The sequence below is a fragment of the Phoxinus phoxinus genome, assembly GCF_949152265.1.
Source record: "Phoxinus phoxinus genome assembly, chromosome: 2".
In the NCBI taxonomy this organism is placed as follows: domain Eukaryota; kingdom Metazoa; phylum Chordata; class Actinopteri; order Cypriniformes; family Leuciscidae; genus Phoxinus; species Phoxinus phoxinus.
The window spans coordinates 50304590-50319556 of record NC_136877.1 but is presented as its reverse complement, the minus strand read 5'-3'; the positions used below and the strand labels follow the sequence as shown (position 1 = coordinate 50319556).

Here is a 14967-nt window from a genome sequence, read left to right as displayed (position 1 = left end):
AAATAACATATATTTCCCTATGAATGATCAATATATTAAATAGTTTAAACGTATCTTTAAAAATATGTGTACTAACAGCCTGAAATATGTACTAATAGCATGACATAGATACTATAGAGATTTTAAGGATTACATTTTAAAACGGCTTGCCAAAATGGAAATTTTACATTTAGAATTGTTCTTTTACTTTTAGATGTGTACAACTTTTATTAACGTTGAAGATTTATTTTTACTTATAAGCCTAAGCATTTAAAGGAATATAATCATATAAGCTATGCATATTGAAATAAAAAGAGTTTAACCCAAGCTATTAGAAATGCATAAGGAACAAAATGTTATAGAAAGCACAAAGGGACTATGTATACTCCAAGTGACCTTTTGTACTTCAAGTTTGAAAATATGTGTGCGCCGTTTCGATCAGCAGTTAAAATCAGCAGCTAAAACCAGGAAACTTTTTGCTGACATGACATTGTTCTGTCTGGATAGAATTTATGTTAGACATGAGATCTTGAGCTAAGACGTTTCCCTTTAAGGTAACAAAGGATTTGTTTTATACAGGATGTGTTAAGTAAGGGTTAATGCCCGACGAGGTGTCCATTGTCAGGTTTTAATGGAGACGGCGAGGTGTGAACCGGCCGACGCCTGCTTATACCATGGTCACTTGCCAAATAAAACATTTTTAAAACATTAGTTTATATTTTAATTAGGCTAAATCTAGTTTTTACAAATAATAACGTGCCTGGCGGTTTATTCAGCAACCGGAGATATTTATAGTCCGCTCAGCTTGTCAAACCCTTCAGGTTCAAAAATGCATTTTTTTCTTTCTTCAGCAGCATCCCTGTCGTCAAAGTGGTCATATTCTCCATAAATGTTCAAAGAAATAACGAAGTCGCTCATTGTTGTATTAGTAGGCTATGTAATATCTAACTAACGTTAGATGTTTGTTTTGATAGAGCAAATTGTTAACGGATACTTTGACTGCCTGTTGCTATGGTTACCATAGACAGTATATAAGATGGACACAGCGACCCCATAGACTTCAACGGAGAAAAGTGAAGCCCATTTGAAGCACTTACTTCCTGATCGCCAGGCGAACTGCGCAGGCTCAAACTGAGCTTGAACACGTGAGCAACGTGTCTGACAGCTGTCAGTCTTCTAGTAGCTGTGTGGAGAGAAATCTGAATCATTCCCTTCCGAATCTCGCAGAGACGGAGAGCGTGAGTATAAGCTGTCCATGAGCTAGCAGCAGGAGCAACTTTATCACTCTCTGTGGGCTTCTCTCTTGACTTTATCAGACTTTATGCCTCCACGTCCGCCCGATTGCCCGTGAGCTTCTCCGCCGGTCTATACGGTAATCTCTCTACAGTGCGACAGAGAGTCGCGTGAGTTATGACGCAATCGTTAGCCTATTTTTACAAAAACAGCTTCTACGGGGCCATAACGTAAGGTACAAGGTAATGGAGCCTTTTATACATTGTCGAGTTTCTTTAGAAATAAATAATGGACAAATGGAGTCTTTGGACGCCTCAGATGTAAAGTTATTCGCTGTCAAAGTGACGCAAAAATGAATGGGAGTCAATGGAATGCTAACAGCAGGTGAAGTTCTGCTACAATGGCGGCGCCCGCGGAGGCTTCAGTTTCCGGCGGATGGATTACCCCCTTGATGGTTACTCACAGCTGTTGTAGGCAGTGCATTTATTTATTAATTTCGAATGGTAAACAGTTTCACCAGAACTACTTTACTAGGTGTCCTACATCACTTTTTAACGGACACCCAGCAGCCAATCATAATCGAGTATTCACCCAGACTATGGTATAAGAGTATATAACCTTGGCGAAAGGGACTAGCCTTTGCCTTCTCATGTCAGACGCTGTCTGTATGAGAACGACTTATTTCATGCATGAAATAAAAGCACAATTTGTTTAATCTTTTGAGAATTGACTTTGTCTCCTTCATCCAGGTTTTAATATTGATAATTTCCACGACACATAGTAGGACTGGTGATGCGACATTTGAACCGAGGTTTATTTCCACTAGTAAACGCAGTGATTATTTGACCTGTTCCTTTGTGTTTGAGGAGTGATTTCTTACGAACATCTGTAGTTTATTTTCCTCTGTAAGACTCAGTAAAATGATCCTGTAAGTCTGCTGTGAAATAACTGGACGTCTGAACTTTCTGTCTCTGTTTCTGGTCACAATGTTCAGAGTTTTGACAGTGACAGTCTTTATTTTTCTCCTGCAGAGCATCGGTGATCAGAGATGACTGTAAACTCTCAGTAAACAGAGGCGGCGTGTTTTATTTCTAAACTGTGTCTCTGGACAGGATGATGGAGAATTAAATACTCTTCTTAGTCATGAAGTCTGTCATATAGACTCATTAGACTTATTTTATGATACATTTATGGTGCTTTTGTGTCCTTTTTTAACTCTGAAAATGTACCATCTCATTATTATAGCGATCAGCACATTATAAACAAGTTTTAAAGAAGAAAAACATACAGATTTGGAGCGACATGAGGAAGATTGAATTATGACAGTATTATTATTTTCAGGTGAGCTGATGAAAGTTCATCAACTGTCTATCAAACATTAGAATTAAGATTAATTTCATCCAACACTCAACGTTTCAACATTCATAATCAGAGACAAAATGACGACAGGGTTTATAGAAATATATAAAAAAATATTTTTTAATTAACGTGTGCTTATCGGCCATCAACATAGCAATTTTAGCTGTTTCTCGGGTCTGTGTTCACATGTGTCAGACTGACGTCTTTATCTGTTGTAAGATCACACTTAAAGTAAAAATACTTCAGCTTTAACATTTATTTTCAGATCTCTGCATTCAGTTTCATTCAGTTTTGCTCCTTTAAAGGGTTTTGAAGACAAGAACAGAGAACATTAAATAGATTTAAACCATCAAAAGAGAGATGGACTGTAACGCTCAGTCAGTCCAAAGAACAGCATTTGTGCATTATTAGTGTGAACGTAACATCTGACCCTGCAGTCTCTCGATTGGTTGTGTGATCATGATCATGTTTAGGAGACAATGATGTTGAACTCACCCTTCACTGAGAGAGAAACAGATCCTGATGTTGATGAGTTTGGTCTTCCATCTCTCTGTCCTTTACACCCGTACTGACCCTGATCAGACTCAGTAACTCCTCTGATACTGAGAGTGTCTCTGTTTACAGTGTAACGCCCAGACGTCTGTAACTTTACACTGTCTTTAATCCACTCATATCTCCAGTTTCTGTGATTAGAGTTTATCACACACTTCAGATCGACTGTTTCTCCAGTGAATACAGGACGGTCTGGTGTCACAGTCACTGTAGATGTGGGTAAAGCTGAGAAGAAACACAGAAACACAAACTAAGAGACTCAAACTGACTGAGGACAGATGATCAAGACTCAAGGCTTGTTTGCTACTGATGGCTTCATTCATCTGCAAACTCTTATGAAAATAACATATATTTCCCTATATATGAATGATCAATTTATTAAATGGTTTAAACGTATCTTTAAAAATATGTACTAATATCATGACATAGATACTATAGAGGTTTCAAGGATTGAATTTTAAAACGGCTTGCTATAGTAGGACTGGTGATGTGTCATTTGAACCGAGGCGTCGGCGCTCGTGTTGAGAATAATTGGGCAGAAGAAGAAGAGTACAACTAAATGGCTTCATAGCTTATAGATTCTTTATAAACTCACTTTATTTCCACTAGTAAACGCAGTGATTATTTGACCTGTTCCTTTGTGTTTGAGGAGTGATTTCTTACGAACATCTGTAGTTTATTTTCCTCTGTAAGACTCAGTAAAATGATCCTGTATGTCTGCTGTGAAATAACTGGACGTCTGAACTTTCTGTCTCGGTTTCTGGTCACAATGTTCAGAGTTTTGACAGTGACAGTCTTTATTTTTCTCCTGCAGAGCATCAGTGATCAGAGATGACTGTAAACTCTCAGTAAACAGAGGCGGCGTGTTTTATTTCTAAACTGTGTCTCTGGACAGGATGATGGAGAATTAAATACTCTTCTTAGTCATGAAGTCTGTCATATAGACTCATTAGACTTATTTTATGATACATTTATGGTGCTTTTGTGTCCTTTTTTATCTCTGAAAATTGACCTCATTATTATAGCGATCAGCACATTATAAACAAGTTTTAAAGAAGAAAAACATACAGATTTGGAACGACATGAGGAAGATTAAATTATGACAGTATTATTATATTCAGGTGAGCTAATGAAAGTTCATCAACTGTCTATCAAACATTAGAATTAAGATTAATTTCATCCAACACTCAACGTTTCAACATTCATAATCAGAGACAAAATCGACGACAGGGTTTATAGAAATATATAAAAAAATATTTTTAAATTAACGTGTGCTTATCGGCCATCAACATAGCAATTTTTAGCTGTTTCTCGGGTCTGTGTTCACATGTGTCAGACTGACGTCTTTATCTGTTGTAAGATCACACTTATAGTAAAAATACTTCAGCTTTAACATTTATTTTCAGATCTCTGCATTCAGTTTCATTCAGTTTTGCTCCTTTAAAGGGTTTTGAAGACAATAACAGAGAACATTAAATAGATTTAAACCATCAAAAGAGAGATGGACTGTAACGCTCAGTCAGTCCAAAGAACAGCATTTGTGCATTATTAGTGTGAACGTAACATCTGACCCTGCAGTCTCTCGATTGGTTGTGTGATCATAAAGTAGAGAGAGTTTAGGAGACAACGATGTTGAACTCACCCTTCACTGAGAGAGAAACAGATCCTGATGTTGATGAGTTTGGTCTTCCATCTCTCTGTCCTCTACACCAGTACTGACCCTGATCAGACTCAGTAACTCCTCTGATACTGAGAGTGTGTGTGTTTACAGTGTAACGCTCAGACGTCTGTAACTTTACACTGTCTTTAATCCACTCATATCTCCAGTCACTGTGATCAGTCTTTATCACACACTTCAGATCGACTGTTTCTCCAGTGAATACAGGACTGGCTGGTGTCACAGTCACTGTAGATGTGGGTAAAGCTGAGAAGAAACACAGAAACACAAACTAAGAGACTCAAACTGACGGAGGACAGATGATCAAGACTCAAGGCTTGTTTGCTACTGATGGCTTCATTCATCTGCAAACTCTTATGAAAAGAACATATATTTCCCTATATATGAATGATCAATATATTAAAAGGTTTAAACGTATCTTTGAAATACAGAATAATATATATTGTGTTAATATATTTCAATATATTGAATAATACACAAGGAATTTCCGCTTTTCATATATTGAAAAAAATATGTGAAAATATATTTACTAATATATCATAATGCATGATATTTTATATTCAATACCCTTCATAATATATAGATGTATATGTGATCAGATATGTTACTGCATGTGTAGCTAATACAATATTGCATATATATATATATATATTCCAGTGCAAATTTGTGACATATCACATGCACTAGTACATAAATAATAAGCACTAGATAAAGAATAAGTACTAGTACTTAATGTAATAAATACTAGTATCTAAAAATAAGTACTAATAGCATGAACATTACTATAGGTTGTAAGCATTAAATGTTAAAATGGCTTGCCATAGATGGACTGGTGTGTTGAGAATAATTGTGTGTTATATTTTATCTTCTTTTATCAACTAATTTTAACCTCAGCAAATCAGCACAGTGCTTAAAACGCTTGGATTACTACAAAAAAGCTAAATTATTTTACTCGACCAGCCTCCCACTGAAAGCTTACATTCCGGGGAAGAGAAAACACAACTGCATAAGGATAAGAGAAAATGCCTCTTCTGGAATCTACTTGCTGCAGTAACTGCCACAGACTTTTACAAAGGATTGCAGTTCTTGAAACAAAGTTATTTGCGGGAACACCAAACAAGACGGAACACACAACAGAGCTGTCACATGTCTGTCCTGTCTGGTAGTGCACATGGGTGTTTTGTTATTTTGGGGCCATGTGCTATTGTCATTGTCTGGTCCCTCCCCCTTATCTAATTATTGGTTTATTTGTCCCACCTGTCCTGCTCGTTACCCTCCTTGTTTGCCTTCCTATTTAGTCTGCCTGTGTTTGCTGTCCTGTGCTGGTTCGTTGTACATGTTACGTGTGTCTGTGCCTGTCCTGCCCTGCCCTGTCTGTGTTGGATTAAGTTCTGATTTCCTTTGTTGGTTTGTTTGTTTCTTGTTTTATCTTTATTAAATCTTAATTTCACTCCGCATTTGAGTCCTCTTCCATTTTCCACTACCCACCGTGACAAGAGCTCCGTCATGGACGCCCTCAGCATACAGCCGGTGAGCCCCATGAATCTACTGCTCCTCAACAGGCCATACTGAGTGTAGAGAAACAAGCCGATCGACTTACAAATCGATGGCACACACAGGGAGCGAGACCCAAAGGCACTCGAGACATCAGATTGTCACGAGTATCACATATTGCCGCAATAGCATCCTCTACCCCAGATACGGCTCTGACAAGGATTGCAAACACTGGTCTCCTACCACCGCCTTTACATCTTGAGAACAGATTTGAAGTATTAATGAATGTAAATGAGAAATCCCCAAACGTGATGAATGTGATCGAACACAGACTGAATAAGCCAGTAGCTAACACTGATGCTAACTGGCGCTCAAGGTCGAGCAGACAGCGGCACAGAGCGCAGCCGAGCACACGACTCTGATAGTGGGCGACTCCATTATCCGAAACACTAGTAGCAGGGATACAGCTACATGCTGCCTTCCACAAGCAACAATTTCTGATGTAAACAGGGAACTTGAGAACATTCTGATGAAACATAAGACTGCAAATCGACTCATCATTCATGTGGGGAAAAATGATATTCATAAAGAGCAGTCAGAACTCCTCAAGAAGGATTTCAATGAACTTTTTGAAACACTTAAAAGACTGAAAGTACAAACATTCATCAGTGGACCACTCCCAGCAAGAGGAACAAACAGGTTTTCTCGGTTGCTTGGGCTTAATACATGGCTCCAAAAAACCTGCAATATAAAAGGAGTGAACTTCATTGACAACTTCAATCTTTTCTGGAGTCAGAGGCAACTGTTCCAACAGGACGGACACCACCCAAACAAACTTGGTTCAAGAGTACTAAAGGACAATATCTACTTCTCCCTCAATCATCCTTCTGCAGTGTGTGCCAATCCACTCAACCTGAATGGCACACACACACCTGGACTCAGTATGGATGACCACAGGACTTCACTCCAGCACCTGAATGGACATGCGGCTGACACGTCACACAAGGACAATGATAACACCACTCAGCCACAACAACTTCTGCTCACGGACACAATCTCAGCTGAGCCCTGCCCACAGACAGACTGTGACATACTAGAACTGCTCCAAGATTCAACACCCAAGGACGACTTCCTGGAAAACAGCCAGGGAAACCAGGACAGCATATTACAGCCTCCGATAACACCAGAGCAACAGCCCCTCTCACCAGACACGCTATCTCTATCTCCAGCATCTCCACTTCTGGGCTTCTCAGAGAGAATGGAAAAACTGGTCTATGCTGGAACTAAACTATCCCACTCTTTTGCAAGCCCCCAGATATCAACCAAAAAACGGCAGGCCCCAAAACCACCAAAGCCTGCAGGCCCCGCTCGCCCTCCCCCTCCTCCTGCAAGAGTTCTTCGGGCTCTGCCACAACGACAGGGCTCACACCCTCCTCCTCCGGCTCGAGGTGAACTAAAAACAACTGATACCAGCTCTCAGTGATATGTGCCGGGTCCCCGCTATGATAACAGTAACTTTCTCAAATGTTTACAGAACAAGCGGGAACCCAGTGTGCCTCTATCTTTCTCTATTGCTGTTCGATTACATGATAGAAAGTCTAAGGCCTTCAAAAGCCGTACAGCAAACCCATGTAATCTGGTGCCTATTACACGCCAAACTAAGACTGCTGTGCAGACAAAAAGTAAGACTGTTAAGTTAGCACTCTTAAACATCTGCTCACTTAAAAACAAATCACTTCTAGTCAATGACTTAATAACCACATACAACCTGGATTTTATGTTTCTAAATGAAACTTGGCTAGAAGACAACTGCAGTGCAACTGTCCTCAATGAAACATCCCCTCCTAACTTTACTTTTATGAGTGTCTGCAGAGCGGGTAGGAGAGGTGGGGGAGTAGCTGCTCTTTTTAAAGATGTCTATCCATGTAAGCAAATATCATTTGGTAATTACCCGTCTTTCGAATATCTGGGTATTGTGTTAAAAGGTGCTCCACGCATTTTAATTATCAATGTTTACAGGCCTCCAAAATACTCTTCAGCCTTTGCTGAGGACTTTACAGAAATGTTATCAACCATTTCCTCAGAGTTTGACTGTTTTGCTATTGCCGGAGATTTCAACATCCACATAGACAATGCAGAAAACAATATGACAAAAGAAATCAAAAATGTTTTAAAAACCTTTGATCTGACTCAGCATGTACATGGACCGACACACAATCGTGGACACACTCTAGATTTACTTATCAGTAAGGGTCTAAACATTTCATCGATTGTTATTAAGGATGTAGCACTGTCTGATCATTTCTGTATTTTCTTTGATATATTTGATATAAAGAACCAAATTGCTTACCACAGCTATGCAGACGACACACAGATCTACTTAGCCCTATCGCCTAACGATTACAGCCCCATTGACTCCCTGTTCCAATGCATTGATGAAGTAAACAGTTGGATGTGCCAAAACTTTCTTCAGTTAAACAAAGACAAAACTGAAGTCATTGCGTTTGGAAACAAAGATGAAGTTCTCAAGGTGAATGCATACCTTCACTCCAGAGGTCAAACAACTAAAAATCAAGTCAGGAATCTTGGTGTGTCTCTAGAGTCAGACCTTAGCTTCAGTAGTCATGTCAAAGCAATAACTAAATCAGCATACTATCAGCTGAAAAATATTGCAAGAATTAGATGCTTTGTTTCCAGTCAGGACTTAGAAAAACTTGTGCATGCTTTCATCACCAGCAGGGTGGATTATTGTAATGGACTCCTCACTGGCCTTCCCAAAAAGACCATAAGACAGTTGCAGCTCGTACAGAACGCTGCCGCCAGGATTCTGAGCAGAACCAGAAAATTTGAACACATCACACCAGTCCTCAGGTCTTTACACTGGCTTCCAGTCACATTTAGGATTGATTTTAAAGTATTATTACTGGTATATAAATCATTTAATGGCCTAGGACCTCAATACATTGCAGATATGCTCACTGAATATAAACCCAACAGATCACTCAGATCATTAGGATCACATCAACTAGAAATACCAAGGGTTCACTCAAAGCAAGGAGAGTCCGCTTTTAGCTATTATGCCAGCCGCAGCTGGAACCAGCTTCCAGAAGAGATCAGGTGTGCTCCTACAGTAGCCACATTCAAATCCAGACTCAAAAACTTCTGTTTAGCTTTGCATTTACTGAATGAGCACTGTGCCACTGTGTGTCCGACTGTTTGCACTGTATTTTATTTTATTTTTGTTTTTTACTCTAAACTGTTTTAATTATTCTTATTTCTTTTGATTATTTTAATTTCTTCTATGTAAAGCACTTTGAATTACCATTGTGTATGAAATGTGCTATATAAATAAACTTGCCTTGCCTTGCCTAAATTAGGCACATCTAAAGAACACAATTATACGAATGGACAGTTCTTTTAAAGACATATTTTATCTTATTTTCCTTCTACTTTTCTTTTGTGATAATACCCACCAACATATAGCCTAAAAAACACATAATTAGAACAATAACCAATAAGTACAGTTAGACACATTTACATATAAAAAGGGGAAAAATTAAACATTCACATATTTATATCAAACTCTTATAATGACACATAATTCCTAATAAGTTATTCAAGTAATATTATTTAAATATCAAATATTCAATATTAAATAAGTAAATAAATAAAATAACAAATAATTAAAAGGGAGATATTTAGTTATAGGCTAAGGCTTATATGTATTCCTTTATTTTATGGAATATTCTTTGATTTTAGAGTTGCACATATCTTTTCATAATGTATACTTTTGCTCTTAATTTCATGTTATCCTCTCCATAATGCACTGTCTAAACTAAATCTAACCAAACATTCTTGCTTTCTCCAAAAAAACAATTATTGCTTTAAAGGGATAGTTCACTTTAAAATTAAAATTCTGTCATCATTTACTCACCCTCAAGTTGTTTCAAACCTGTATTAATATTAATTTATTTCTTCTACTGAACACAAAGAAAGATATTTTGAAGAATGTCGGTAACTAAACAGTAGTCTGTACCCATTGACTTCCATAGTAGGAAAAAAAAATACTATGGAAGTCAATGGGTACAGACTACTGTTTGGTTACTGACATTCTTCAAAATATCTTTATTTGTGTTCAGCAGAAGAAATAAATTAATACAGGTTTGAAACAACTTGAGGGTGAGTAAATGATGACAGAATTTTAATTTTAAAGTGAACTATCCCTTTAAAAGCTGCAATTCTCAGCATTATAAATAAGTATAAGTCATCTTTATTAAGTAGCTTAGGTCCTAAACCCAAAACTATATTTTGTATATTTATTCTATTTTGGTTTCTTAAAAAAAAATCTTCCCTGAATTACTTCTGTTAATTTTTTTTATTATTTTAAATATAATGAGCTATAAGTTCACTGCAACTTATCCAACATCCTAAAGATAAATTATTGTAATCAGATTCAATGTGAAGTTTAGCAGCAAAATGGAAATATTTGCACGACTTCCTAAGATTTACAGATGGAGAATATTCCTTTGAAATGTAAGTTTTGCAAACACCATGTCTCAAATGCATAAAACAGCACAAACATAAATGCTGTTTGATAGTGGATCGATTTGATCTATGATCGACCTCCAGGGCTGCTTAAGAGACGCGTGCAGTTATCTAGATAAAGCTGGATCAAATTAGTGGGATTGCGTGAACTTGAATTACCTTTTATGAAACCGCTTTAGCCCCAATTTATTTGTTAGGCTTATTCAAATCGGGTTTTGGAGTTTAATTCCCGCTTTTCTAGTGTCTTTATGGGACAGGTTTGATCATCAGCCTTTCTGTTGTGTTTGTTTTGTCTTAATTGTTAGTTTCTCTCACTCTGCCATCACAGCTGCACCTCATTAATCAGTGCTCTCCTTACACACATCTGTCTCCCATTGTGCATCTCCACTACTTAGGCTACGTTTACACGTGGCCGGTTATTTTCATAAACGGACATTTCACCCCTCTCCGTTTTCAGAAAAGTGTTCGTTTACACGAACCCCTGTATATCCCGTCAAGAGCATGCCAAACCTATAGGTGGCAGTGTAACGAGAAGCTCAAGCCCACTTTAGCCAATCAGAACCCCGAAAATATAGGTCGCACTTTTGACGCAGTGCAAGTTCTGTCGCATACTGTGACGTCGACTGCCTAAAACTCAGTTCCCTTTCAAGGGAACTCGAGCTGCGTTGAGACCAGGGGGGCAGTGTTCCGAAAAACATTGAAGCCGACCTGGGCGCCGCCATTGGCTAGCGGACCCCCACCTGCTGTTAGCATTCCATTGACTCCCATTCATTTTGGCGTCACTTTGACAGCGAATAACTTTACATCTGAGGCGTTTAAAGACACCGTTTGTCCATTGTTTATTTCTAAAGAAACACGAAAATGTATAAAAGTCTCCATTACCTTGTATCTTACGTTATGGCCCCGTAGAAGCAGTTTTTGTAAAAATAGGCTAACGATTGTGTCATACCCGCGCGACTCTGTCGCACAAGTCGAAAAATTACCGTATGGACAATCAGAGAAGCTCGCAAGCAATCGGGAGGACGTGGAGGCATAAAGTCAAGGGAGAAGCCCATAGAGAGTGATAAAGTTGCTCCCGTTGCTAGCTCACGGACAGCAAATACCCACGCTCTCCGTCTCTGCGGGATTCGGAAGGGAATGATTCAGATTTCTCTCGGCACAGCTACTAGAAGACCTACAGGTTGCTCACGTCACATCTACGTCGTCAAGCTCAGTTTGAGCCTGCGCAGTTCGCCTTGCGATCAGGAAGTGAGTGCTTCTAATTGACTTCATTTCTCTCCGTTGAAACCTATGGGGTCGCTGTGTCCAGTTTATATACTGTCTATGGTTGAGACGCGGTGGGAACGCCTTGCGTGATTGCGTCGTGAAGCACATGTGTAATCAATCCAATGGAAATGGGAGACGTCATGGGCGGGTGACGTCACCGACCAGGAAGCTATATAGCACTCCCGCGATCAGAGAATCACTAGCTTTGTTGCCTTCAGCAAGTGCGATCTGTGTAATACTGTCCTTGTCTATTTATTGTCTGTTTGTCTCAGTATCTAGATATTATGGAGAAACAAGAATTCAAAACGTTGTGTTGTTCCCTACCCTCGTTTTATCTCGGGTGGGGACGCGCATCAGCTTTGTGTTGCTTGTTTGGGAGTTTTGCTTACCCAGTCAGTTCTCGAGGGGACTGACTGAGTATTGCAGAGGTTGTCTGTTTCAACTCACTCCCGCCGGGCGTCCTTCGAGGAGGACGGTTCGGTCGCGCGCGCTCCCTGAGGCGCGAGTCCCGCCACTGCCGAGGCACAGCGGCGACGTGCATCTCGGGGATCGCGCAAATGGATCTAACAGCGAGGTTTGAGACGGGCGCGCCCTATCTCTGCCACACGTGTTAGTTCCAGTGCCTATCGTGCTGCGATCTCCAGTTCCGAGGAATTGGTATCGTTAGTGTGAAAAAAGAAAAAAGAAAAGGATATATGTGTATACGTATATTATGAACAAAGCTTGTGAGTTTTCAATGAATAAATTAATAATTCAGCTCATAACTCTGTTATATAAAGAGGAGCTTATAAAAGGAGGTTTTATTTTGTGCTGATTGCCTAGTTAAATGTTTTCTGGCCAGCTGAACATTATCTGAGTGAGAATATAATTAAATCTCTATATCTCAGCCTCCTCGTCGGGGATTGCCGCTTTTTTCCCTATCTCCACACTGAGGAGTTGAGATTTTGGAATAAACCGGTTTCTATTTTATGTGTTTATCCCCAAAAACTTCTACTAAAGTAATGTTTTGGGTATTAAATATCATAGTATGACAGTGCCTCGGGTTAAAGAGACGCTTACTAGCTATCTCTCTCCCGAGTCGGCGTCATCATTACCCCGACGTTATCCACCAGCCATCATAAATAATAGATAAATATTATTAGGCAGCATTGGTGGGTAAACTATATAAGGACATGGATGAATGTGAGGATGTCAGCACTGACGCTATTCGAGAATTGCGTCGCGCAACAGATAAACTATATGGGGGAGGGACGGTTTCGAGAAATCGTTTCTCCTCGGCGTCCTCTGGGGGGCGACTCTCTGAGGAGGGTCGCAGCGCTGCCAGTTCGGTTGTTTCCTGCTGGTGGCTACGGAGTGATATAAGTTTTTCTGATGTATGGAAAAAATATATATATTTATGTCTGTTCTCTGAACGCTTCGCTTTCAACAAAATGAAGATATAAACTATCCAGCGGCGTTCCAGAGGTGTCTTCATCACCGATCTAATGTTCCTGAGACTGCTGGGCGGGAGCAGTCTCAGCCTACTAAAGCTCCTCGCAGCATAAAGTGCTGCAAAATAGAGCATCGCCATTCGGGCTCATCAGCAATCGCGAGGGACCTGGGTGGTGGTCGCTGTCTAGCCAGTTAGAGATATGCAAGATCTGAGAACTGTTTTATCTCTAATATAGCTGGAAGAAGAAGCCCTGACGCTGAGGCTGCAGGCTTCTGAGGGTGGTCCCCTCCGGGGTAGGGACGGTTTTGAGAAATCGTTTCTCCTCGGCGCCCTCTGGGGTGTGACTCTCTGAGGAGGGTCGCAACGCTGGCAGTTCGGTTCTCCTGCCGGTTCGCCGTTTCAGGACACCGAGGTGTCAGCGTCCCCAAACGATCCTCCGAGGAGGGTCGTAGAGCAGTCAGTTCGGTTTCCCTGCCGGTTCGCCGTTTCAGGGCGCCGAGGTGCCTGCTTTTTCCAACGATCCTCCGAGGAGGGTCGTTGGAACTAAGATAGTTAGAGGTAGGCAAGATCTGAGGACTGTCGTTATCTCTAATGAAACTTAGAAGAGAAGTCCTGACGCTGAGGCTATCAGGCTTCTGAGGGTTCCTCCGGGGCAGGAACGGTTTTGAGAAATCGTTTCTCCTCGGCGCCCTCTGGGGTGCGACTCTCTGAGGAGGGTCGCAGCACTGCCAGTTCGGTTGTTCCCTGCCGGTCTTCCGTTCAGGGCACCGAGGTGTCAGCGTCCCCAAACGATCCTCCGAGGAGGGTCGTAGAGCGGTCAGTTCGGTTTCCCTGCCGGTTCGCTGTTTCAGGGTGCCGAGGTGCCTGCTTTTTCCAATGATCCTCCGAGGAGGGTCGTTGGAACTAAGATAGAGGTAAGCAAGATCTGAGGACTGTCGTTATCTCTCATAAAACTTAGACAAGAAGTCCTGACGCTGAGGCTATCAGGCTTCTGAAGGTTCCCCCGGGGCAGGGACGGTTTTGAGAAATCGTTTCTCCTCGGCGACCTCTGGGGTGCGACTCTTTGAGGAGGGTCGCAGCACTGCCGGTTCGGTTGTTCCCTGCCGGTCCTCCGTTCAGGGCACCGAGGTGTCAGCGTCCCCAAACGATCCTCCGAGGAGGGTCGTAGAACGGTCAGTTCGGTTGTTCCCTGCCGGTTCGCCGCTTCAGGGCACTGAAGTGACTGTTCAACCAAATCCAGAGGCCAGTCTCGAGAGACTGGTGCCCTTAGCAGAATTTCTGGCAGCGTGGAAACTACTGCCACATATTTCTCAGTGGGTCCTGCACACTATAGAAAAGGGTTCAGAATTCAGTTCGGTTCTCGTCCGCCCAGATTTCTAGGGGTCCTCCCCACAGTGGTGGACCTCGAGCAGGCTCTGGTTATGGAGCA

The 14967-nt window shown here is 40.9% G+C and overlaps 2 protein-coding genes across 2 annotated transcripts in view; one reads left to right on the top strand and one right to left on the bottom strand.

Annotated features, from left to right (window-relative positions):
* The window catches only part of LOC306992573 (uncharacterized protein), an 868003-nt gene extending 861747 nt beyond the window's left edge, over positions 1-6256 (top strand). The window contains exon 4 of the mRNA XM_079601646.1: positions 6105-6256. The gene's annotated coding sequence lies outside the window, so the exon portion shown is untranslated. The remainder of the gene's footprint in view (positions 1-6104) is intronic.
* Positions 1-14967, bottom strand: part of LOC306992533 (Fc receptor-like protein 5) — a 130307-nt gene that overhangs the window by 21909 nt on the left and 93431 nt on the right. The window contains exons 8-9 of the mRNA XM_079601555.1: positions 4766-5047; positions 3067-3348 (exon numbers count right to left, since the gene is read on the bottom strand). Of these exons, the coding sequence (XP_079457681.1) occupies positions 3067-3348; positions 4766-5047 (564 nt within the window). The remainder of the gene's footprint in view (positions 1-3066; positions 3349-4765; positions 5048-14967) is intronic.